This window comes from Myodes glareolus, chromosome 11 (assembly GCF_982192425.1).
Source record: "Myodes glareolus chromosome 11, mMyoGla1.1, whole genome shotgun sequence".
Lineage (NCBI taxonomy): Eukaryota > Metazoa > Chordata > Mammalia > Rodentia > Cricetidae > Myodes > Myodes glareolus.
Genome location: NC_142036.1, coordinates 50,605,964 through 50,633,598, shown reverse-complemented (window position 1 = coordinate 50,633,598; position 27,635 = coordinate 50,605,964). Strand labels below are relative to the sequence as shown.

The 27,635-nt window shown below is 40.8% G+C and overlaps 1 protein-coding gene across 4 annotated transcripts in view; it reads right to left on the bottom strand.

Moving 5' to 3' along the window:
• Ppp2r5e (protein phosphatase 2 regulatory subunit B'epsilon) overlaps positions 1-27,635 on the bottom strand; it is a 145,292-nt gene that overhangs the window by 33,974 nt on the left and 83,683 nt on the right. For all 4 annotated transcript variants that reach the window (XM_048415378.3, XM_085697526.2, XM_048415376.3 and 1 more), the window contains exons 4-5: positions 9,923-10,024; positions 1,848-1,940 (exon numbers count right to left, since the gene is read on the bottom strand). In XM_048415378.3, coding sequence (XP_048271335.1) covers positions 1,848-1,940; positions 9,923-10,024 — 195 coding nt within the window. The remainder of the gene's footprint in view (positions 1-1,847; positions 1,941-9,922; positions 10,025-27,635) is intronic.

Sequence of the window (27,635 nt, the reverse complement as noted above, 5' to 3'; positions counted from 1 at the left end):
AACCACCAAAACATTTTGAGATCATAAAGATACAGAAATATATCTATATCTATATCTATCTATCTATATATATATATATATATATATATGTAGATACAGAAAATAAAAGGTTTGCTCAAAGAAAACATAGAAGGAAAATATTATTTTGCTTTGTGAAAAAGAAGAAGATGAGGATTTTTCATGTCTTAAGATACAAGCCACAGAAGGGCTAGGTGTAGTCTGGGTATGGGGTAAGTAAGCAGGGAGAGAGGAGGGTGGAGAAAAGTCCTGAATATGAATCAGAAGTGGGAAGCATGGCCAACTGAGGGTCAGGCAAGGCACAGCAGAGCAAGAGGGGCATGGTTGGGATGGGGTGATAGCAATTATTAGAGGGAGCTCCTCAAGCCCCAAAGACTTATTATGTATTATGTAGCCCAGCAGGCCCAAGATAGGAACAAACTACCCAGAAGAACAGCTCAGAAACAGGCCTAGAGGGGAAAGCATCCGGAAGCCAATTGTGCTATCAGCAGACTGGAGATAAAGCAAGGAGATGCCATGGAGCCAACAGAGGAGAACGACACAAGCTGCTGGCTGGAACCTTGCCGGTAAGACACGAACCTTGTGATAAAATATAAAATAATGGAAATGGGTTAATTCTAGATGTAAGAGTTTGTTATCAATATGCTTAAGTGATTGGCCAAGCAGTGATTTAATTAATACAGTTTCTATGTGGTTATTTCAAGTCTGGGCAGCTGGGAACAAACAAGCGGCCTCCTACAACAGTAGGAGACAGGTATTTTCTTTCCTGTCAAAGGAGCGGCAGTCCATACACCACTCTGCTCCAGTGTCGCCCACTGGAGAACACAACAGGAGCAAGGAGGTGTTTCCCAAAAATTCAGTCTCAGCAAAGTGCCCCAAACCCCAGGCAGAAAGGAAGATGTAGTCAACAGTTTCAAGAAATGAGGAACCAGGAAAAGCAGGTTCCCTAAGGTGCCTCAGATGGATAGGCTGGAATTAATCCCTGCAGGAAAATTTTAAAGGGTTAAATTGAGCGATTTCCCACAGTTATAGTCCTAAATAGTTATAGATATTATAATATTTCTATTACTTGTGCTCTGCACCCATGAGCTCACCTACTTACTTTTAATAGATATATTCTAAAGTGTTTTAAAAAACCTTTTCTAGACAGTAAGTTTTAAAGCAACATAAAGATTCACACACTGGGCCTGCAAGACGACTTAGATTGCCCAGACTGATGAACTGAGGTTTTAATTCACAGAACCCACAAGGCTAAGGGAGAAATGACTCCAGAGGGGTTGTCCTTCGACAACTGTGACACACACATACCCATATAAAGACAAATATCCACAAAATAAATAATGTTTTTGTTTGTTTGGTTGGTTGGTTGGTTGGTTTTTTAAGACAGGGTATCTCTAAGCAGCCCTGGCTGTCCTGAACTCACCCTGAAGACCAGGCTGGCCTTGAACTCAGAGAGATCCCTCTGTCTCTGCCTGGGATTAAAAGAATGCACCACAACCACCCGGCATAAATATAAATTTTAGAAATTGTATAAACCAGTCATATAAATAAAATTCTTCTATAATTAAACTTTTAAGAAAGCAATTTAGAAAGACATAGGAATGGGTATTCCTGGTGTTGAGTGTGGAATTAAATTCCACCACAAATAATTTTTAAAAGGCATTGTTATTTTTAATAGGCAATAGAAGAAACTACCTTATATAAACATATTTAATTAAGAGGCAACATAACAGCCACCAGAAAGACTGTTGTTTTTAAGAATATCCAAGAAAATGAGGTAAAGTGTTAGTAAATAAATTACATGAATACAACTACAAAAGAATGCTTACCTGTAATACAAATTTCTGATCTATGTATTTTTTGGCAATGCTGGGTTGGAATTCTTGGCTTTCCAAAAATCGTATGAAAAATTCATATACAAGCTGAAACAAAAATATTGTAGTTAACTTCAAATTAGAATTCATTAAGAACATTAAAATCTATAAGAAGCACATTACACTGAAGCTAACAGGGCTAAGGGAATTAAGTTTAACCACGAGGCATGCTAGTCTGGCCTGTGATGCACAGTTAGTGTTGTATAGGGTTTTGCTTTTTGTGTTTTTTGTTTTGGTTTGGTTTGGGTTTCGGTTTTTTAAGACAGGGTTTCTCTGTGTATCCTTGGTTGTCCTGAAATACACTCAGTAGACCAGGCTGGCCTTGAACTCAGATAGATCTGCCTGCTTTTGCCTCCCGAGTGCTGGGATTAAAAGAGTGCTGGGATTAAAGACATGTGCCACCTTGCCTAGTTTAATGTTATAATTTTTAACTTTTAAAATTAAAAGCAAAAAATACAGCCAAAGAAAATAAAAATCCATGTTCTCACCTTTTATAGAGAATCCCACTTTTCACAGTTTGTCATCTCTCACCCCAACCCCAACCCCAGGTAGGCAAGAAGGTAGTGTAGCCCTTCCACGGTGTGGTCCCGGGACACAACTTCAGTCAACTTGATGGCAAGAACAACTTGACCTGCTGAGCTATCTTGCCAGTCCACTGCTAGCTTATGTACACTCCCTCTCTAAAACATGTATCTGTACTATAAATATAAATCTCTGCATATTTTGATAAAGCTACCTTTATCATTTAAATGGTACACTATGAATAATTTGTGTCAGTATTCAAACCATCATTTTCAGTAAGTAAGTCATTACTAATAATTTGAATTCCACTGTTCACAATTAAGCAATCGCCTATGCTCAGGTATTTAAGCAGTTTCTATAGGGTTTCTCTAGCAAAGCACTCCACAATTTGAATTATACAGAACATGCACTTCTTTAATTACTTCATGAGTAAATATTTTTAAAAGTGGACTTGTCAGATCAAAAGTCACCCAAACATTCCAGATTGTTCATAATCACTGCCAGATTTTCCTTAAGAAAGTATATATCATCTTACACTCTTCTAAGCAATGTCTGTGTAACTCAGTACCTTCATTTGGAAGCAACATAGTCACACGGGCAGGGGCAACCTCAAATAAATGCTCTGATAAACAGTGCAGGATCAATATTTATTTTCTTTGTTTGTCTAATAAACTATGTTAAAGGCCACATCAGACTAGAGAGCAGCATTACTGACCCAAAACTCTTAAGAGAAAAACTCTGGGCTAGAAGCCCAGCTGTACCCCTTACTAATTGTATAGCCTAGACGTGTTCATTTTTTTAAATTCTGTTTCTTTCATTTTTTTTAAATGGAGATGATAGTAAAATTAAATGTAATGCTACATGCAAAGCCTTCTGTACATGACAAACATAGCCTCCATCATTTGCCGAAAACAGTATTTGTGGTTTTTCCTTTCACACTTAAATTAACAGACACACCCAAAAGCTTTGAGATAAATGTGTGTGTATGTGTGAACATTTAATTTAGATGTGTTTCACGTGTGTTTATAAGGAAACACTGAGAAATTATTAAATACGTTTCATTTCATTCTGCAATAAAATGCATTACATGTTAACATAGTATATCATTTTAAAACTTTATTATAAAGAAAAGAACTTAATTAGGTGTGCTGACACATGCCTGAATTCCCAACACTGAGAGAATGGGGCAGGAGGGTTGTGAGTTTAAGGCCAGGCTGTCTACTTAGGAAAACAATGACCTGAGAAAATAAGATAAATAAGACATTGCATTGGTATGCTTTCGGTAAAACTCTTGAATATCTGGCATATTAGAAGACAGATTTACATATTCTTGACTATTCAAGCTGTGATTTATTGAAATATACTTTTAAAAAATCAAGGTAGGGGGGAGCTGGAGAGATGGCTCAGAGGTTAAGAGCACTGACTGCTTTTTCAGAGGTCCTGAGTTCAATTCCCGGCAACCACATGGTGGCTCACAACCATCTGTAATGAGATCTGACGCCCTCTTCTGGTGTGCAGGAAAACATGTTGTATATAACCAATAAATAAATCTTTAAAAAAAAATCAAGGTAGGGAAAAGAATATTTTAGAGTCTTCTCTCAGAATCAGAGATATTCTTCTTTAATGCAAATATCAAAAATATCAAAACTCAACAACAGTCTGTCATTTCTGAAACTTGAGTTGTAGTTTAGCCTACAAGTTAACACATGTCATTCAAGCAAGAACTGATGCATATCAGGCAGTGGGGGCGTATCGGCCACCTATATCTCCAGTCTCAGAAAGCAAAGATGAGGGCATCATCAGAGCAACCTGGCTAGTGTACCACTGGGCTCTAGGCACGACTGCCTCAAAGGATAAGGTTGAAGAACAATGAGGACAATTCCTGACATTGCCCTCCAAAAGCTATGTGCACTACAGACACACAGACACACACACACAAACCATAAAATGTAAAAAGTAGGAAAAAAATGGGTTGTCATGCAGAGTCTGAAATGATACTAATAAACTAACTAGCCAACTATCCTATCCCACAGTCTGGATGGACCTTGATCATGTGTGTTCCTAACACAGGTCATTTTCCAAGGAGGAATTATTGGCTCACTGGCTCATGTAGACTTTTCAAATATTGATGAATCCTATTTCACAGTATCTTTTTTTTTTAATTAGATCACATTTTTATTTCCTCCCAAGAACAGAGCACAGGCTGCTCTTCCAGAGGTCCTGAGTTCAATTCCCAGTAATCACATGGTGGCTCACAACCATCTGTAATGAGATCTGGTGCCCTCCATGCCAGAACACTGTATGTATAATAAGTAAATAAATCTTAAAAAAAAAAAGAAAGAACGAAAAGGAAAGAAAAGCTCACTATGTCTCATAGATCTACTATAAGACAGATAGATGCTATATAACAGATGCTGGCTTTCCAAAGTTCAAACGCTAAGTTATGTTTCTAGTATTCAGATTTTATCATCAGCAAGAATTATTATCAATTGGGCTTCCTTGTTTTAGGGAAATATCTGCCAAATGCCGAACCTTAATAACCAGTTTGTTGTTCTGTAAAGCACGAATGATGCATTCATGGAAAAGCAGCTAGTACAGCCTGTCATCCACGCAATCGCACAGCGTCCTTCCACAGGATCACCCCTGTACCGCAGCATGCAGTAATATCATCTACGCATACTTCTCATCACCACGCAGAAAATTTGTAAATGGATGCTCAGGGGCCACAATGTAAAAAAAAATGAGTCACTTTTGATGTTCTTCAAACACTCTTAAGTGAAACGGTCTTCTTTAAATTTCAAGGGAATACAACAGTACTTGACCAATCTGACACATGTCTTCATTTATGCTAAGTCAACAGCATTTTTAAACATCACTGTTGGCCCACCACAGTGGCATATACCTTTAATCCCGGTACTGCTTTTCAAGAGAAAAGCAGACAGTTCTGTGAATTCTGGGCCAGCCTGGTCTACATAGTGAATTCTAGGATAGCCAGAGCTACACAGTGCAACCCTGATCACCTCTGTTTTTATAATGAATAGTTCAAACACTGCAGTAACCAATAAACACAGGGAAAGGGCAATACCATAGAACTGTGGTCAAAGAATTAACAGTGACCTGTGAAAATGACTTAGTGAGGAAAGGTTCTTGGTGCCAAAAACTAATGAACTGAGTTCAAGTCTCAGAACCCAGACGGTAAAAAGAGAGAGAAGCAGCTCCCAAAAACTGTCCTCTGACACCCCCCAAAACACACACTCATGTGTGTGTGTCCATGTGCTTACACACAAATAATAAATGTAACTAAAAACTTTTATTAAAAAGTGTTGGCCTTGGACACCACTGAAAATTAACTGAGGGACTTCTAAGGGTCCAAAGATATCACTAACTTAAATATTCTTAGAGAGTCTGGTAGCTTTAGTCTCTAACACTTAAATTTGGTATTCCTATTAGTATTTTTTACTAGATTTGTGTGTGTGTGTGTGTGTGTGTGTGTGTGTGTGTGTGTATAAAAGGCAACATTCATGATTAGTTCTCTTCTTTCTCTCCTTCTACTAGACAGGTAATGGGGATGGAACCCGGCTTGTAGCTGCAGCTGCTGAGGTGCCCCTCTGCCCACTTCACCATTAGCATTTACTGTCTCTATAAGGCTGCTGTACTGTGGTGCTATGTAATCTCAGCTATGCAGGAGCACGCAGCAGGCCTAGGAGTTCTAGATGTGACCTGGGTAACAACAGAGACCTCATGTCAAATGTGGGTGGTCGACAACTCACAAAACTGTACGTGGGTTTCATTTGCTTAATGTTAAAAGCTTTCTATATTTGGGGGGGAGGGCTTCCCCAGTGATGTGGGTGTTGTATAAATTCGGGGGGGGGTGTTCCCCAGTGATGTAGGTGTTGTATAAATTCGAGGGGGGGGGAGTCTTCCCCAGTGATGTGGTGGTGTTGTAGTCACAATATGGTTTGAATTTTTATTCCTCACACAACTGTTCTTTTCAAAACACTCATTTTTCAACTCTTGATTTTACATAGAGAATTCCAGACTCACTCAAACCACCCTTGCCCTGAATCCTTCTCCCAGGCCACACTTGGCCAACAGCCTTTCCACCAAGGCTGACAACTGGTCCCTTGAAAGCAACTGACTTTCAAGTGACTTGGTGGAAGGAAACATTTCAGATACATTTAGAAATAAGCAAAAACTGAACCTCGCAATCAAAACTCTCTCTAGAGTTTCTAAAGGGAAAAACTGGAGGTACGAGGATAAATTACTATTTGAGGTCTCGTAAGGAAGGTTCATGAGCAAAGTGTTAACATTCCTGGCATCAAGTCTCACAAGAAGGCACTGAAAACCATCCTTAATTATAAACAGGTCCTACAAAATTGTACTCTACTGAGAAGGCAGATCTAATCTCAGAAAACACACTGGTGCGAGAGAATTGTCTGTATTCTGTCAATCATGTATTTTAATAAAACGCTGATTGGCCAGGCAGGAAGTATAGGCGGGTCAACCAGACAGGAAGTAGAGGCGGGGCAATGAGAATAGGATAAGGCTAGGGAGGAGAAAACTCCCTCCGCCATTCCTGTGCAGACCACCGAAGAGGCAACATGTAAGCTGTCACACTGAGAAAGGTACTGAGCCCATGTGGCTAACATAGATAAGGATAATGGGGTAATATATGTTATAAGAGTTAACAAGAAGCCTGACCTAAGGGCCAATCAGTTTTATAACTTATAGAGATCTCTGTGTGATTGATTTTCTCTGGGACTTGCCGGTTGTGGGGTACTGGGCGGGACAGAAACCCCAACAAGCCGGCCCCTCATGTTACAACACACAAACAATAACTATGGCAACTATGTCATACTAGCTTAAAATACACCAATAGAAATACTAGAAAAAGATTAAATAACATGCATACAAGTAAACCTCTGACATATTTGATCAAATACCACGTGAACTTGATATTCTGTTGTCTATTTCAGTAATTCTGTGCCTGTCCACAAATTTAAAACAGTTCTGCAGGAACAGTCAGTCAGTCAGCTGGACTGTAAGAACACCGACCACAAACTGACCAGTCGTGTCATTTTCTTACTGTTACCCTCCAACAGTCACACTTCGCTCTCTTCTAAAATGTGGTCCAGAAGAGGAAACATGTGGTGAATTATGGAATTCACAAAAGTGAAGAGATTTAACACCATACTATGCTTTGGTCAGAAAAGAATCAGTTGTTATAATTTAAAGACTAACTATAAGACAGGTGTAGTGTACACAGCTCCAGTACTCAGGACACAGAGGCAGGAGGATGGCCAGTCAGAGGCAGTCTGGGCTAAATAGTGAGTGAGGTCAGCCAAAACTTCATAGGAAGACCACATTAAAAACAAAACAAAACACAATCAAGGGCAGAGGATGTAGATCAAGCAGTACAATCCAGCATGTCCCAAAACTCTGGGCTCACCCCTAGCACTTCAAGGATAACACGTCAGACAAAACATGGAATCTACTGACATATGATCATGACATCAATAATCTATTTGAAGAGAAAGAGATTTGTTGTTTTAATTTTAAATAAATAAATTTTATTTATTTATTGTGGTGTGTGTGTGTGCGTGTGCATGCGCTCTGTATATATAAGTCAAAAGCGTCATTTCTCTCCTTTCACCATTAAGTTCCAGGACCAAACTTGGATTTCCAGATAGGTGCAGCATGCACTTTCTCACTCAGCCATCTTTCCAGGCTGAAGAGATTCCCTGAATGATCTTGTCAGTTACAGCCACCCATGTGAGGAATGGAAAAGTGGCTAATTTGTACAATAAGGCTAACCAAAGGGCAAGGGTATCCTAGTCCTTCCCTGGTCTGCACACCACAAGACATAGCACATTCTTAGAGAGACTAGATTTTTAATTATTTTTCTCTCAGACTAAATGTCAATCCAATTGGCTGGTACCAAACATCAAGAATAAAGATGTGACACCCGATTGTGGTGGCGTTCGCTTTAATCAAAGCACTGAGGAGGCAGAAGCAGGTGGATCGAGGCTAACCTGGTCTACAGAGTGAGTTCCAGGAGAGTCATGACTACAGAGAAACCCTGTCTCAGAAAAAAAGACACACCATTTCCTTCAGTGGTGTAGCCACTGATAAGTTGCCCTTGTCCCACTAAATAACCCCTGACCTATGCTCATGCAAGCAACCCTAATTCAACACAGCATGTTTATTAAAAAAAAAAATCAATTCAGACACAGTGGCACATGCACATCCCAGCACTCAGGAGGTAGAGACTAACAGATCTCTGGACTACAAGACCTCGTTTCAAAAACAAACAAGCAAAAAGGACCACACAGTATTACAAGCCTGAGGACATGTTGCAAACACAGCCCTGGAAAGAGCCCTGTAACCAGGAAAAACAGCCCGCAGTGTACCCGTAGCAACCCATTGGTACCAAAGGGGACAGGTCAAGTGGCAAATGTACGTCAGTCTCTAGAGTGGGGAAAGCATAGACTGTTAGATCTCTCTGGGCCTTTTCAACTCACCCCTCGAAATGTCAGTGAGGGAACAGGCACAAAGACACAGTGGCTTCTCCCAAGGGCGAAGATGGACAAGGCTACATCCTTTCTCTTCCACCCTCCCTTTCCTTCCTGTTATTCATCACTGGTCTCTGAAGACATCGAACTCAACGGAAAGATAGCTTTAGGGGGTCAACAGAGTCAAGCGTCTATGTTTTCTTCTTTTAAGGAATGTTGGGCTCAAGAAAGGACAAAAGGAAATAAGGAGCTGAAAAGTGTCAGCTAAAGTGTAAGTACACAAAGTAGGAGGCCTGCCACTAGCCTACAGAAGGCTCTGGTGGTCCTGACCAGACCCGGAACAGACAATGATCCCCGCCACTAGCCTACAGAAGGCTCTGGTGGTCCAAAACAGGCCTTCACCACAGCTTTTTCTGTTTTCTCTGTCTCACACTACTAGAAAGGAAAGGAAACCCACTCACTGTTATCGCAAAGACAAGGCATTCAAGTATCTCTGTATCTACTGCTAAAAATGAGGTAAGAATCCCATGACCTAGTCACATCCAGCTAATCCTAATGTGAAAACAGTTTTGTTCTTAACTGAAATCCCACTGGGCGGGGCCACAAAAAGGCTCTGAAAAGGACCTGAGGCTGGACCTGCAACACAGTGACTTGGTGGGCCGTGCAAAAGTATTGCACTAAAGCCCACTCACTGTTCCCTATTTCTAGCATGCTAATTATCAAGCACAAGCAACACAAAAGCTCCAGCAATCAAGAGGCAGAGACAGGCAGAATTCTGAGTTCGAGGCCAGCCTGGTCTACAGAGCTAGTTCCAGAACAGTCATGGATACACAGGGAAACCCTGTCTCGAAATACTAAAAAAGAAAGAAACACAAATAGCATTTTTTAGTTTGCCACTATGTCTTCTAATTCGGTCTCTTCCTTCAAGGAATCCCCATGCTAATAGGGGAAGTTAATGAAGTTTTCTTTCATAACATAAATGAAAAGCCAAAGTACCTGTAAGTGGGGCCACGATGCCTCGAGGGTAGGTTCATCTTCTTCTGGGTCGAATTCATTGCTGTCACTAGGAGGGAGAGTTCTGAATATATTGCAAGATACCTAAAAATAAACAAGCAGCAATCAGCTCCAAGTACCTTTGGCAGGTGCTCTGGGGACACAGTGCACATGGGAATGCCACAGAACTGAAAATAGGAACCTCTTTCCATGGGCTCCAGGCTGGAACCACCTCGAGACAAATCTGGAAGGCCCCATGGTGACCCTGCATTCTCACTGACGTCCCCCGACCCCAGTGAGTGGACAAGTACCACCAGAGCTGATGACTGTGTACTTACCGGTCAAGTGTGTCTCTAACTAGTCCACTACACTAACACACAAACAAATACTAATGGCTGGTGAGCACTTAGCCTGCCTCACTCACAACCTACAATTCACAATTTATACGTTTATTGTTAACTCATAATGAAATTTCTGGCATTCGCACAGACCCCCACCCCCCAAAAAAAGGAATCAGGAAAGAAATTTAAGAACCTTCCTAATAGCCTTTAAAATCACACCTAATCTTGCCTCAAAAGGTTTACAAATTACTATGGAAGTCCAGGCTACACTGTATCTATGTCTAAATCTGTATGAACATAGCATTTCTTTGCCAAAGGCAACATCCAAATTAAATACTGACTGTAAGTGTTGAACTGAGGATGAAGACAACTCAACATATCTCCTACTACATAGGATTATTATTATTACATTATTATTATTACTACTACTACAGGATTCCCACCACAACGCTTATTTCTGAAATGCTTTATTAATGTTATTCTGATGGCTCCTTTTTCATTTCCATGCTGTCTCTCCTCCTCCATCCTCACCTAACATTGTAATCAAACACACTCTCTGACCTGAAGACTTAAACAAGGAACAGTGGGGGGGGGGGCGTTAGAGAACGGGAGAGAGGACAGGAAGCACTGCAGAAGCCTTGCAGGACGTTCTCCGCAGGGGGCAAACCCTGGCCTGTAAGGAGCTGCTTTTGTTTCTGTTGCTTTGCTTCCCTAGATAATCCTAGCTGGCCCCAAACTCAAGAGATCTCCCAGCTCGCCTCTGCCTCCAGAGTACTTAAATTACCCTGGATTAAAGTGCTACACCTGGTTGATGTGCTGATTTGAACACAGAGGAAGAAAGGCTTTTAGAAGAGCCAGAAGGTGAGTGTATTTATTCATTCAAACACCTATTAGCACCTATAATACACACATACACACACTGTCCTAAGCACTGGGAAAATAATAATGAACAAAGAATAGAAAAAGTTAAAAGTTCACTCACTCCTTCAGTAAAATTTTATTTCAGCTAAAGTTGTAATATCCCCACTGCCCAGTTATGGACACTCAGCTCAGGTGGGTAAGCTATGAAAAAGTGACTGAATTTCATTGGAAGTGCAAACAGGAAGTCATTAATGGATTGTATACAAAGAAGTCACATGACTTGATTTTAAAAAAAAAAAATCAGTCCCATAGCTTCAGAGAGTTTAAGTAGTATAAAAATGACAGAGACAGCTCAAACTAGAGGGTGCCAGAGAAAAGAGGCTATGTGGACTGACAGAAAGGAAAAGTAAAGATGGGGAGTTGAAATGATAGCTCACTGGTTAAGAGAACTGACTGCTCTTCCAGAGGATCCAGGTTCGATTCCCAGCACTCAAGTGCTGGTTCACAATCATCACTAGCTCCAGTTCCGGGGGATCTGACATCCTCTTCTGAACTTCACAGGCACCAGGCACGTACACAAAAATGCACGCAGGCAACACCCCCACACATAAAATGAAATAAATCTTTAAACAAAAGATGAGTTTCCCCAAAATGAGGAATGGGCAAAACAAGAAGTGTTTTTGTTTTGTTTGATTGTTCTGGTAGAAATACTCGGGGATGTACTAAGGCAATAAGACAGAGAAACCTAGATTTGTGAAGCAGACAGTTTGGGACTGGAGGGAGACATGTGAGAACTTGTGTATATGGATACTTAATGCCATGGCATTACTGGATCACTTTGGGAAGGGCTGTGCACCCCAACATTTAGAAACAAAGTAGACCAAAAAGTGCACAATGAAAGCAGGGGTGAACGGGGGGGGGGGGGGTCGTCTCTGAGCTAAAAGAGGAAACTAACAAGTAAGAAGCAGGCAAAAGCAGTGAATGCCATTCAGAGGCTGGAAAAGATGCGCCCAAAGCAGACATGGCAGCCAAGAAGCATAGCTAAGAAGCATACGCTATGATAGTTCCAATAACCCCTGGAAGCTGAAGAACTCAGCTACTAGTGGCAGTCAGTGCCTACCAGAGGAGCAATGGAAGCTAGGATGTCAAGGTCTCCCCAGGGCTCTAGAAGGTAGACTGACAATATTTTGTACACAAATGACAAGGGGGGAAAATATTAGAGTACATGTTTTTGTTATATATAACTTTTTCTTCTAGAAATTATGAGATAGTGTACTTAAGAAGAAACTAATGGCTTTTCAAACACCTAGCCACCAAGATGTCTCTTCAGTCAGCCAGCCATATTCCATTTCACAAGATTCTTTACCCAATTTGAATCACTGCAAGGGTATTGTTTTTCAAAATCACATTTTTATCTGAATAAGTCAATCATACTTAAAAAGCTTTAGGGAGACGTTTGATAACTTTACCATTCATCAGTTGGCTCTCACCAGTGTTGGCTGTCTTCATGGCTATTCTACAGAACACTTGAGTAGACCCTGGGACTGTGTGTGTGGCCTGGGACATGCCAACTCTCTTAAGCACCAACCACTTGCTGCAGCAGCCATCTGTTTTCTGATCTGTCTTGGCCCAGCCATAAGAACTAAAAACCTTGCAATACACTTGTGTTCCTAATACCTCCAAGGTATTCAATAAGCATTTGTGCAAAAGAAAAAAAAAAGTTTAGATGTATTTATAAAGCTACAGATTACAATTTTACTTTAACCATATTTCAATTTAAATTTTCCAGGTGCAGGTCCTTCAGAAGAACACATGACTGTACGGTGCTAGGCCTCTGGTTTGGTCAGTTTCACCGACTACTACATCAGAACAACAGCAAGGTGAGGTCGTTTCTCAGTGTTTCACTAGTTCACTGCTACACTTCCTCCAGAGGGTTCCACGGCCTGAGTAAGGAGCTCTCCAGCAAAGAGAAAGAGTGGCAGTGAATGGCCAAGGCTTTGGTCCATCCTGGAACACAGTATATATAAACAAGATGCCATGGCCTCTAAGAAACTAATCTAAGACTGGGCTGAAAGGGCTACATAAAGTTTTCATTTGCAACATTCTCTAAAATATAAAATTGGGGATTAACTTTTTGTTCAGTTAATTAGCAACATACATCAATTCCAGGAGTAGTGTGAAACTTAAATACTGTGGCTATAGGGAAACACTAAATAGAAAGGGAAAGGTTCCTAATAAGAATTTAGTTGCATTATTAAGACAAAGCACAGTGCACAGCACCTCATGTTAACAGACTGTATACCACTGTAGCGCCAAGAATGGAAACATCCAGAGTTGAAAAACAAAGCCTCAAGTCATTAAGTGAATGACTTAAGGACTGGACAAGTTTAAGTGTAATGTTGAATTCCACACTACTGACCATGAAGTGAAGTTATAACTGGATGGGGAGTAGAGGTCACCTTTTATCACTTGATTTATCTGGACCAATATGGGAAAAGGGCCCCTGATAGCTCACCCCAACAAGGTAAAAGTCCCCTACTCTAGATTGTAAACTTGCTTCCATTAAAGCACTCATGATCACTGGCAGTGACTCCTGGCAGTCCAGCTGACAGCTGTCACATGTGCAGACAGGTAGAGCCTAACCACATGTGCACACAAGGAGGTCCTAACCACAAGCAACCACCGAGATCATGCTCAACCACACAACAGATCTATAATGAGCTTGTGTGGCTAAATGAAAATATACTTATTTTCAAAGTTAAAAACCAAACCCTCTATATTTAAATATATGAGATAGTAGAGGCACTAGTAAGCTTTCTATTTTATTAATTCAGGGATGAATTATCAAAAATGAACAACAAAAACTTTCAAAGTATATTAGGGAACTGGAAAGATGCTAAGTGGTGTAGAGTACTTGCTGCTCTTTGCAGAGGACCTGGGTTTGATGCCCAGCATTCACACGGCGGCTCACAACCATCCATACCTCCGATTCTGTGGGTTCTGATCTCTTCTGACCTCTGCAAGCTCCAGGAAGCATGTGGTGTATATATATAAATGCCAGTAAAACACGCATGAAATAAGCAAATTAAAGTATACTAGGTTTTCTCAGCTATTTCATTTTAATTTATAGGGGTGTTAGTATAAAGCAAAAATCTCTGAGGAAGTCTAACTCATCTTCACCCTAAAAACATAATAAACATTGAATATTATAATCCAACTAAAGACTTGAAAACCTTGGCCTGACCTCCAAAGAGTGGCCATGAAGACACAAGAGCAAGGCTAAGGAATGGAAGGAAGCCGTGTGAAAGAAAGCCTGTACAGTCCTCTGAAAGGGAGAAAACCAAGGTCAGAGACTGAACTCAGGGCTTGTAAAACCCTCAGTCAAACCATTAGCAATTCTTATCCAGACTCTTCCCTTTACAGTATGCAGACTGAGTGGACTGAGCATGGAGGTCTTCGAATAGTGTCTAGGGTACATCACAGCTCTTACGGTTCCTTTCGTGATAGCCTCCCCAAACACACTCCCAAGCCTGGCTTATTCCTCCCCCTTCCCCCATGACATTTTCTCACTTTTGGTACTGTCTCACCTACCCACCCCTGCTGTCCCCCATCTAGCTCCTTCTTGGGTTCTCAGCCTACCAGTGCCACGCCAAGCACTCACACACTAGCATCCCTGCCTGAAGTCCCCACTCCTGGCTCAGATCCTTGGCATTTCCACTCTAATGTTGCTTCTTTGAATCTCTTGTTTGCTCTTCTGCTCACATTTTGAGCCCCTCAAGGGCTTCTTACCAGTTTCTCAGTGCTTGGCACCTAGCAAATGGAAATAACTAGGCTTGACAAACAGAAACAGAATATTTAGCTAAATCTAAATCTCATGTAAACAAGACATTTTAAAGTCAACTCCATGTAACATCTAGGACAGTCTTATTTTTAAAAAAATTATCTAGAGCTCTAATTTAACTAGATACTCTGTATTTGTGGTTGCTAAATCTGACAAACCTGAAACTACACTATTGCTAGGAAGAGCCCTTGAGGAAGAGGAAATCTCCTCAGACTGTACTGGGCCGTGAGGGCCTGCCTCTCTGCTGCTGCTTCCGAAACTTAGGCTACTGCTGACCACTGTGAACAAAACAGATTTCAAAGTACTGGCCAAATGTAAAAGAGAAGACTACAAAATTCCCATTTATGGCCTGATTAGCAAAAGAAAATATTTTTAATCAATTTTCAATTAAATAATCTATCACCTTGGGGCCTATAATAGCAAAATACAACTGTTACTCTAAAGTTATTTAAATTATTCGCCTCCTGCCCAAAAAGCTTCACTCCCACCACCCTTTCATCATCATAGAAACTTAACTTTACAACATGATTTTGGTTGATATTTTGTTATTGTGTCTTGTACATTATAAAACATATTGTGGTTGGCAAGAAGTAACTACTCCCTAAGCATTGACCAAGTTGATTACAGAACAGAACAGCAGGGAAGGACAATGCATAGTAATACTTAATCTTTTAAGAAGAATGAGCTGTTTGATTTCTCTTCGTTACACATCTCTTAGCACCATCAATACTTATGGTTCTGGTACACTAGGACATGACACGTAATCTGGAGACCTCCCTGTATCACAATATACCAAACTGCCCTAAATCATCACCTCTGTGCTCTATAATGTATTTTCTGGACAGCTGAGTACCACCACTACCAAATAACAGAAGAACTGGTTGACCATAAGAACATTCTCCCCCCTTTAATCAAAACTCAAGTGTATCAATTGTAAAAGCACAAATAATGCCATGAGAAGCATAAAGTGGATTCTTGAGATTACATAAAAGTAAATATTTAAACAGAAAACCCATGCAGATGGTGTTATCTAGAGAGTAATTCATGTAATTAAGAGGCACTATTATTTATCTGGCATTAGTCACAGGAAGACCCATACAAGTAACAGTATTAACAGCCCTAGTTTTTCCTCTAGCTTATTCACTTACCTGTTCATCCAATAGTCAATCATATATTGAAAAGTCACTAAATGATTTAATCAAACATCCACAATCCAAATGAGAACTCAGTAAATACAATATTGAACCTAAACCCTAATACATTATTCTCATAACCATTTGTCAACAATGAACCCAAATAAATACATTAATAATGTACCTAGAAAGAAAATAGGAAAATTTTATAATAGGTCATCAGCATTTCCCATATATGCCATTTTACAGAACAATTATATCAGAAATAAAAAAAGAATATTAACATGACTTAAGTCTCTAAATCAGACTTATCTGAACACGTAAAACTATTTTAAAACATACTAAAACTTGTACTAATAGTGAATATTGATTCATTAATGGGTCTGGCATGGTGGTATGTGCCTTTAATCCCAGCACTCGGGAGGCAGAGGCAGGCGGGTCTTTATGAGTTTGAGGCCAGCCTGGTCTACAGAGTGAATTCCAGGACAGTCAGCCAAAGATACAGAGACTCTGTCTCAAAAAGAAAGAAAGAAAGAAAGAAAGAAAGAAAGAGAGAGAGAGAGAGAGAGAGAGAGAGAGAGAGGGAGAGAGAAAGAAAGAAAGAAAGGAAGGAAGGAAGGAAGGAAGGAAGGAAGGAAGGAAGGAAGGAAGGAAGGAAGGAAGGAAATCCAAAATCATTAATGGCCACATAATAATAATAAAATTTCTTTAATTCTGCCCCTTTAATTGGTATAGATAAATCTTAAAAATAAGGACAAAAATCCCAAAGCATATTATCAGAAATTACTAAATATTATAATTTTAATGTTAAACAATATTACCAATATACTTTTAATTTTCAAGACAAAAATTTCAAGACGTTACTATTCTGACCATGTTAACTTGAATCAAACAAGACTTCCTAAGTCAAATGATGTCTACCAATGAATGACCTGTCCCAAGTCAAATGGTATCTACCAATACTGTTTCCCAAGTATAAGAAGACAATAAGAAACACTACATGTGAGTGTGCTCACGTTCCACGGTTCAGCATACAACTACATCTGTGGGCAGAGTTCTATGCCTGTGAGGAGACCTTCACCAGCTAAGGACACTGCATGGCTTATGTGACAAAGAGACATGCATTCATAAAAAACTTCAGGATCTTTTGTAAGTGGATTTAAAAAGATTTCCAAAGATGACAATCTTGGGGCACATTCACCATCATATCAAATCTGAATTACAGGCTTTCTAGACACAGCACAGCTCTGTTTTATCTTCCGAAGACACAGAAGGAACATCGTAGAATAGAATGTGCTTTTTTTTAACTAAAAAAGCAAATGATAAAAGAAAACAATTTTTAAAACCTTAAAAAAAACACCTAAACAGAAAAATTTAATATGATCAACATTTTCAGTAGACAGTATGAAAGGGATTTAAAAACAAAAAAAAACAAAAACAAAAACCTTGGGCATGTCCAATTCTCCTAGTTCATAATGAAGAAACCATTTTTTTCTTATTTTTCTGTTGTCAAGTGCTTCATTTTGTGAGGTGTGATAGAACACAGCATGAACCCTGTCTTCAAAAAAATAACAATCCTTGAAGTTATTTCTGACTATGTGGGTGTATATGTCATACATACTTATACAAAATAAAAAAAAAAACCAAAAGTGTGTTTTCATTGTTACTGTTCTTCCTGGAAATGTTTAGTTGGTAATTTTTATGATTATTAGTGTAATTAGATTAAGCATGCAATTAATTATTTCTGCAAATAATTTAATCCCTTTATATTCTGGGTTTCAGGATGAGAGCCCTGTCAATCACAAAGAAAAAAGGAACATGTCCTGGGAGATCAAGAACAGAAAGCCAAAAAACTCAAATACATATCAGATACAAGGACAGAATTCACAGAGGCACTATTCATATAGCAGGAAAGGAAACAACCCAAATGCTCATATAACAACAGAAAATTTGATCTCTAGCATGAGGTTGGTAGCACACAAATTTGGACAAAAATATAAACAGTGAAAAAGAAAAATTATAACACATATACTAAATGAAAAACATTCATGAATTGAAAAATCTCCAGCTATTCTTAAGAACTTAGATACATGCTATTTGTATACTGAAAGAAAGCAGGCCCACCAGTGTGAGTGTGTGTGTGTGTGTGTGTGTGTGTGTGTAAGTATGTGTACATATGCATATGTACATATAGACTGATATACAGAGAAGTATAAAAGTATGCATTTGCACATAGCATTTGATGCCATTTACACAAGCTGGAAAGTACAGAACTACATAGTGGTGTTACTGTCAGATCACAGCTGTGCCCTAACCCTCTCTAACCACTATAGTCTTACTTTAAATGGGACCTCTGAGGAGACAGAGAGTGGGTTTTTCAGGACTGAGAATGGCTGGGCTGATACCTTTTCATCATTATCTCTGCAAATTCCCCTTTGGATCTTCTCTGTTGTGGTGACTGATGTTCCAGAGAAGGGCAATCTAAGCTGTGGCTTGGCAGGAGGGTAATCTGGAAGCTGGGTAGGATGCTTAAGGATCCTCTCTCGGAGTAGTCCCTACCTTCTGGAGATCCCCTTCCCGACACTGCCTACAGTCCCCAAGTGCTAACTCTCTCCAGTGTTAGCATCTCTGGAGGGGGAACCTTGTTGGAGGGAAAACCACTTTACTACCTGGTTTAGAGAGAGTGAAGAACCATTAGCTATGGCTTCTTAGATAAACTTTGCTCCAGAAGCCCCTGGTTTTGTCCCAGGCACCCTTTTCTTTGGACTGCATTTGTGTCAACTCCTTGTTGTTAAGGGGTGTGACTTAGATCACTTCCAGGGCACCTTTGCCACGGCTTCAGATCCATCTTTCTCTGATCAGTCAAGGTAGCAAAAGCAACTTCATCTGCTACCCAGCTCGCAAAACGCTGGTTCTGTGATCTCTCCCCGTTTTCTACATCCTCACATGCCTTATTTTCACAAATCTAGTGAGATTTTACGTGGTAAAGGAAATAAACATATGCACATATTCGATTTATTTTCTAAAGAGTCAGCAACTAATTTCCTATTACAATATTTCTTCCATCCTCCAATAACTCCTGCTAATCCAATAATTTAATTTCCTTATGCAAATACATCAATCCCTTTTTATTGGGAAAGAATCCAATGAAACAGCAAGAAAACCAAATGACAGCTGCTCTAATCTTAGCCAAAGCAAAATGGGAGAGCCACACAAGCCTTCTGCCTCACAGGTGGACGGTAGTTGGTCTTAGCATGAACAAAGCAGAACACTAAAGCACATTCAGGGTCTGGAGATGAACATAGAATTCAAATGAATGGATCTGAGTCGCCCTTTCCTTAGATAAAAAAGCACACGAATCTTAAGAGGAAATGTCAGCACCAGAATTTGCCCCGGCAAACTGTCAGGCCACCATTTCCACCTTGGGCTGAGGATATCCTTCGTTCCTCCACTTCCAGTCCAGAACAGCACTAACGTCATCTTAGCTGGGTCTGCTCAGAACCAACTGCCTCCCTGACCCCACTTATATGGGAAGGGTGCGCCTCTTACCTTCTTACTCTTTCATTAGGTTGCTATTTGTTTGGCCCTTTGGAGTTGTCCCTGGCTTTATACAATTATTAAATTCATCAAACTTTCACTGCCTAAAACATTAACTATGCCTAAATTTAAGATTTTAAAGGGGAAAGTAAAGACTGGGATGAGATTGGTTAAAAAAGAAAATGTGCCGAGTACCCAAATTTAAATAATAATTTTCTGTGATGCGCACACGGAAACAGATATAGGAGATAATTTCCAGTCTCCTCCATTTCTTTTCACTCTGGGCCCATCCGCCAAGGTCAGGACAACAGGACTCAGCTAGCCACCATCGTGCTAAACTGCTTGTCTTGTCCCCCTCAGGAGAGCAGAGACCTTCCTCACAGACTGGAAAAGAAAAGACATATGTCTATTTCACACACTATGCAAGAGCACCCGTGACTTCCTGCCCACATCTGTCTTCCTAGCTGGCTAAGCTCTCTCTCTGTGATCTGGACTCATCCCTGACTCCCCTACTGCCTCAAGTCCAACCACAAACCTCTGCTACACTTGGCTTCTATTTCAAGATTAAACTTTGTTCAAAACACAGGACATCTTTTTCCCCCAATGAAATGGTTACAGGGATGCTGAGTTAGTTATCTGGTCTGTCATCCCCACACAAAACCATCCCAGGAAAATAAAACTTCACGCAGAGATGACTATATTGCATTCTCTCCAAAATTGGAAATGTAGCAGTGAATCCAAAAGTGAAGATTGTTGATATTAAATCTTAGAATCCAAATATTGAGGTGTAAACACCGCAGCAGTCAGTGTTCACTCTGCATAAACACAGCACAGACCCTTGTGCCACTGGCGTCTGCAGACATGCCCTATCCCCGATTCCCCCCACCACAGCCCCCTCAGGCAAGCCAGCAGACAGGCTTGCTCAACCTGGAGAACTGGTGGTTGGAGAGCCAAAACCTACAAACTGACAAAACAATTCTTTGGCTTTAACATGGGATTTTTTTTTTTTTTTGAGATCATAAATGCTGAACAACTCCTTTGAACACAAATGCTGAACAACTCCTTTGAACATGGAGATTCAAAATCAGCTAATGCTATGAAAAAAAATTGGCATTTTAAAAGAAAGTCTCTGAGAGTTGGGATTTTAAAAGAAAGCACAACCTATTCCTGATGTGTACTTCTAGCCAAGGGTCCTCGCTCCCACTTGGAAACACTATGCTGGGATGAAGCGATGGCTCAGTGGCTAAGAGCCATTGGTTGCTCTTCCAGAGGACCTGGGTCCAACTCCCAGCATGCACATTAGTGACTCATAATCTCTGTAACTCTGGTTCCAGAGGATTTAAGGCCTCTATGGACACTATATGCATGTATGTGGTTCAGACATACATTCAGGCAAAACACTCATACACATAAAGTAAAAATCAATCAAAAAAAATGAGGGAGGGGGGAGGGAAGAGGGACGGAGGAAGGGAGGAACGGAGGAAGGACCACTAACACTAAAAAAGAAACACTACAAACTGTCAGCACCTCTTCATGAGTACCTGTTTCTTGGTCTCTATGACCTTTCATTGGTCAAACAATGCCCTAAACTAGCTTACGGAATAATCAATGCACACATAACATTCATCTACCACACAGACCCTGCCTGTAGTTAACAGCCTGCTGCTGGCTCACACACCATTTCAACATCACTACCTTACGGATCCCCTTAGTCCCCACACTCTTATCAAGAGCATCACAGATTAAAAAGTTCCATTTTCTAGCACCTCTGTCATCTCATCGTAACAAAACTTTGTTGGGTTTTTATTTTTGTTTGTTTGTTTTTTGAGGAAAACACCAAAGGCCCTGAAAAGGAAGTGCCTGCATTAGTCCAGACAGTGATCGCCTCACCCACTAATGGGATCAACTCCTGCGCAGTGGGCAATACACAATGTATCATAACTAGCCCCTTGTTTTTGGTTTTTTGAGACAAGGCTTCTCTGTATACCGCTGGCTGTTCTGGAACTCGCTCTATAGACCAGGCTTGCTTTGAACTCACTGGATCCCGAGTGATGGGATTAAAGACATGTGTCACCATGCCCGGCTTTCAAAATTATTCTTTAATAAAATCTTCTGTTACCTATAGTTCCAAGAGCCCAGAAATATCTTCACTCCAGCTTGTTCAGTCATTTTATTAAAAAGTCTACTTGCTCTCCAGCTTATCAAATAATCATAGCCAGTCCTATTTTTACTCACGAGCATCTTTCTTGTATGTGTCACCCCTGAGCTCATAGCTGCTCTCTGTGCCAGGACACATCCTGTCTCCTCCTCCCATTGCTCTGCAACTCTGATGAGCACGTATGCTTTCACTCTCCAAGGCCCTCATCCTCTGTCCACACTGCAGGGGAATCTCAGAAGTCACGGGGCAGCACATCTCCTCTTGTCTTCCTCACAGACCAGGTTTGTCTTTAAATACGGTCAGGAGCTAGCTCCCTCCCGGAAATGACCTGCTCCTCCTTTTCCTGCCAAATTCCTGCCTCGGGCATTACAGTCTCTGAGAATTCCATGCTGAGGACACTTGCTTTCTCTGCTTTTCCCTGATAATCCCCCACCAGTGTGGTACAAGCTGCTTTCTTCTGAGAGAATCAATCCTTCTCTCCTCTCCCTTCCTCCCACCTCTTCTGTCTTCGGCAAAGAAATAACTATACCGTACAAATGCCAAGAGCCAGGCCTGTTTAATATCCTCAATGTCCCTTTTCTGGGTGGACTTTCAAGCACTGCTATACCTATAAACTGTGTGTTCATTTCCAAGGGTAAGTTAAAAGTTTGGGGAGAGACACTACAACCTTGAACACAGTACTCTAATTACTCTGCACGCCTCTGCTGCCAGTTTTACGGGGGGGGGGGCGGCACAGGGACAGAAGTGGACTGTCAGTACAGTGGGATGATATTATCGGATATCAGTGATTGACAGGCCACACCTCTCAAAGAACATTACATATACTGGAAACACCGAACAACCTAGTTAAAGCAGTTAGGCTAGAAGGGTTACAATTTGGAAGTTAAGAAAATAGTTATTTCCTAAGTAAAACGGGTTGTTATTTTAAGAAAATTAAAATTAATCATAGTTAAAATCCCACTCAAAGTTCTAAAGAATTCTTGAGAGACAATAAATTGTTAAGACAGGAAGGGCATAAATACACAAATATATCAGGAAAAATTATGTAGGTGACTTACAGAGAAGCTGGAAGAAGGTGAGAAGTATGATCAACACATTCTAACTATGCAGGAAATTTCCAAAAGATAATTAAGTTTTTCTCCATTGAAGAGTGAATATGGCTACCCACAATCAACATACCAGCTATTCTTGTCAGAAGCAACCAAAAATACAAGAAAGGACTTAAGAATCTTTAGATTTAGGGCTGGAGGACAGCTCAGTGGTTAAGAGCACTGGTAGCTTGTTCTTCTAAAAGTCCTAAATTCAGCACTAACACAGTGACTCACAACAGCCCATGACTGTAGTCCCCTGGGATTCAATGTCCTCTTTCGGGTGTGCACATCTGCACACAAAACACCCACATACATAAAATACAAAATCTTGGAAGGGAGGGAGGGAGGGAGGGAGGGAGAGAGGGAGGGAGGGAGAGAGGGAGGGAGGGAGGGAGGGAGGGAGGGAGGGAGGAAGGAAGGAAGGAAGAAAGGAAGGAAGGAAGGAAGGAAGGAAGGAAGGAAGGATCTTTAAATTCAGAAAAATTCAAGGGGTCCAGGCACGGTGGCACAATCTTTAATCCCAGCACTCAAGAGGTAGAGGCAGGTGGATCTCTGAGTTCAAGTCCAAGCCTTATCTACAAAGCTAGTTCCAGGACAGTCAGAAATACAAAGAGAAACCCTGTCTCAAAAAAAAAAAAAAAACAAAGAAAAGAAAAAGGGAAAGTTTAAGGGGAAAAGCATAGTACAGAGGCAACACACATGCAAATACACAAATTAATATATAACTGAAATTCTAATTGTATAACTGTTATTAACAACCTACCCAAACTGACATTAAGATAAAGTTGCTCCCAGAAGCAACAGTTTATTAAATGAAAATCCCAGTGCCAGGGGTGGGCTACCACCCTAAAAGCTGTTGGTCAGGGAGCCTCCTGGAGGCCCCCAAATAACCCAACTGCATTGCTATTGGTTGCCCATTCTGGTAGAACACAAAGAAAGCAAACTAGATTCAGCCTGGAAACTTCCTCCCTGCGGCCTAGCCTTCAAGGTATCAGAAGGCGCTATGCAGGCTCCTAGGGGAGAATAGGCAGCAATAGTCTCGTGCAGCTGTAGACTGCATGCAGCAACCCTGTTCAGCCCACAGGATCAGCCTGTTCGTGCAACAGTGGCCAGTCTGTCACGACAGTAACCAACCACTTCCTGACTGTTGCCTGTCCTATAGCACAGAATCCACACGTGGTATCATGAACCCAGTCAAAGGCCGGGGAGGTCATGGCCCTAGTGGGAACCACATTGCTGTTTTGAAAAACGGACATGATTCACCTGTCAAACTGTTTTCAAGACAACTGCAAATGGTCTTAGAATAGTGCTGCCAGCAGCTATGATCTTTGCAGTGATCAGTAGTGACAATGGAGACTAATCGAGGTCGAGCATTAAGAATAAATGATTAGGGGCTGGGGAGATGGCTCTGTGGTTAAGAACACTTGCTAGGCTCAGTTCCCAGTATCTCTGGTGGCTCATAACCATCTATAACTCCAATGCCAGGGAATCTAAGATCCTTTTCTGACCTCTGTAAGCACCAGGCACAAACTTGCTAAACAAACACATATATGTAGCAAAACACTAACACATATAAAATCTAAAAAAGAAAACAGAAAAAAAAAGAATAAATGACTAGGGCTAGAGAGATGGCTCGGCAGTGAAGAGTTCAAACTACTCTTACTGAAGATCCAAGTTGAATTCTCAGCATCCATGTCAGACACTTCACACTCACCTGTAACTTTGTCTCCAAAGGATCCAACACCCTCTTCTGGCCTCCTCAGGCACATTCACTTATATATACAAATCTCTACACAGAAACACAGACACACCCACACACATAAGATTTATTATTTACTTTTATTTTATATGTATGGGTGTTTTCCTTGTATATGCATCTGTGCACCGCGTACATGCAGTGCTCTCAGAGGTCAGAAGAGGGCAACAGATCTCCCAGGATTGGAGTTATAGATGGCTGTAAACCACCATGTGCTCTTACGCTGGCTGTAAGCAGGCAATGCTCTTAACCACTGAGCCATCTTTCTAGCCCCAGTATTTTTTTAAAAGGACAAATGACTATTGAATACACCCATAAACAGGACATCTACATCACCTCCTCTGAGGTTCAAGGAACATCAAAGAAGGGGTAGAGAGACCAGAGGAGCTGGACAAAGTGGGTAGGAACTAGTGTGCAATGCTAGCTTTGGGACATGCATGACTGCTGTACTCTGCAACAACCAGCAACTGTGATACCTACAGAAGATCTGCACAAGATTGTGTATACTGCCTGGGAGCAGAAGGGGCACACTGGACCCCCAACCTTCTATGAGGATTTATATTTAGTTAACAGTTGATGGAGGAAGAAGACATTTCCTTCAATGGCAGGGCCAATGGTGGAGGTGCTCAGGAATGTGTAAGCAAATCCCTACATCCTGGCCCATTCTCCTCTAACTACTCAAACTCACCGGATCCCATGCTCCCCAAAAAGAAAGGGGCATGAAGGTAGAAGCAGGGCTAGTTGGGAAGAGAAAGAGGACTAGCAGACAGGGAAATAATGAAGAGCAACAGAAGGAAGGAGTGAATTATGACCAAAATAGGTTGAGGTGTGAAAATGCTAGAATTAAACCTATTATAATTAATACACAATAATAAAAATACTAAAACAGAAAATCTAAACAGTTATACATACATTTATGATATTGAATACATGAACAAAGACCCTCCTAAGAGGTTGGAGGTGCAGTTTCAGTGGAAAAAGTGCATGGGTTCAGTCCCTATCACTGGGGAACAAAGAGAAAGACCTCTTCACAGAGCAAATTCCAGTCCCAGGCAGTTTCATGCTCTCACCTAGGCATCTAGTGCAGATGGTTAATGCGCATATGGCAAAATCAAATTTAAACCGTTTGAGAATCTTTCCTTCTACATAAAAATACACAGAACACGCACATAAAATTGCAGTCAATATCAGAGAGTTCAGTAACACCAAGAAATAAATCTGCGTACCTCAAGACGATAAATGCTGCTAAAGGAACATTAACCAGAGTAGCACAGGGTGACAGTTTAAGGAAAAGGCAAAACACCTGTCAGTTTCTGCTCCTCGGACTAACGGTAAAGTGTAACATCTGCCTCTGGCCTTGCCTAGTCGATTCTTTCTATTCTCTCTAAAAATGTCTTTTAGTGACTTCATTATTATAGTCGTAACCTCTCTCCTATGTACCAAGAATCTAAATTTCTAATATGCTACTGCGATCCTATATCTTGAACTTACCCATTCTCAAATTTTCCCAATAACTCTAGTTAGCAAACACCTTTCTCATATAGCACCATTTAGTTATCTCCAAAATCTAGTCAGGGTATAATTGTATTCGCTATCAAATGCAAGATATGACAAGCAACAAGCTCTTACATTCCCATCTGTTACTGTTTCCAATGCTGCATTTAATAAGCTAATGCTATATTAACAACAAGAAGTCCTTTATCTTTCAGTCAACAGGATACACAGTGAAATTAACAAAGCATCCTAAATTAATTTGTAGGCAGACTCTGAGGCCCTTAATTGAGAATTTCTAATTCTCCACAAAACTGTATTAGTCTAGTAAGAGGCTAATCAGAGCTACGGTTTCCAGTTAAATCAAGAATGTATTAATAAACAATGAGCACTTAGATAATCAAGTGACACGATATAATTTGAAAGTGGGGGAAAACTGGTGGCTGAGAAACAATATGAAGGACTCAAAGAAGATCTTAAGAGAAAGAAAAAACTGTTCAATATACTTTATACTAAAGCTACATTAACTCTGAAACTCAAATATCCTCAGTCTGCAGTATACAGAGAGATTTAATCACACACTGGGAACAATGCAGGCTTTTAGCCAGGACTAGTCAAGTCATAAAGACAAAATATGAAAATAATAACAGCAGTGCCGTGTGATAAAGTTCTGTAGTTTTTGTAGAGAAAAATGGTAATATTTTACTCAAATGAAGCCAGCATATCCTAGGTCCCACTGCTACAGGAGGAATCACTGTCTGTCACCATGTTCTAACTTCCTCGTTCTGCCCACTCCTCAACCACCTTGTTCCCACCTGGACCACGGAACAGAGAGCAGAGTCCCATCCTTGTACCTGCCTCCTGCACATCCCCATGCTGATAATGAGCAGTTCTGTATCTTCCTTTCACATTAGGCTTCCACAGGAACTTCAACAGCAACCACAAAAACTCAGCTCCTCAGCTTCCAAGCAAAATCTGCTGTCCCTTAACAGAAGCACCACAATGACCACAGCCATCTAAACCACCACAGGGGCTTATGCCACAGCCACTGAATCTCCTTCCTCTCAAAACAGCCACATAAACTAGAAGGGGCTTTTCTGCGCTTCTAGGTGACTCTCATGAGTTTCTCTCCCTCCCTCCCTCCCTTTCTTGCTCTTCTATCCTATCACCTGCTATTGGTTTACGGCTGCACATCTTTGCCATTGCAACCCTCCCGTAGTGATCCTGCCTTTACCACACTCTATCTGTTCTACTGCTATTAAAATATAAAATGCCAGCCAGGCGGTAGTGGTGCACACCTTAAATCCCAGCACTCGGGTAGGGGGCAGAGGCAGGCAGATCTCTGTGAGTTCAAGACCAGCCTGGTCTACAGAGTGAGTTCCACAAAAGGGTTCATAGCTACACAGAGAAACCCTGTCTCGAAAAACCAAAAACTAAAATTAAAAAATAGAAATAATATATATGCATATGTATATGTATACAAATACACACACACACACACACACAC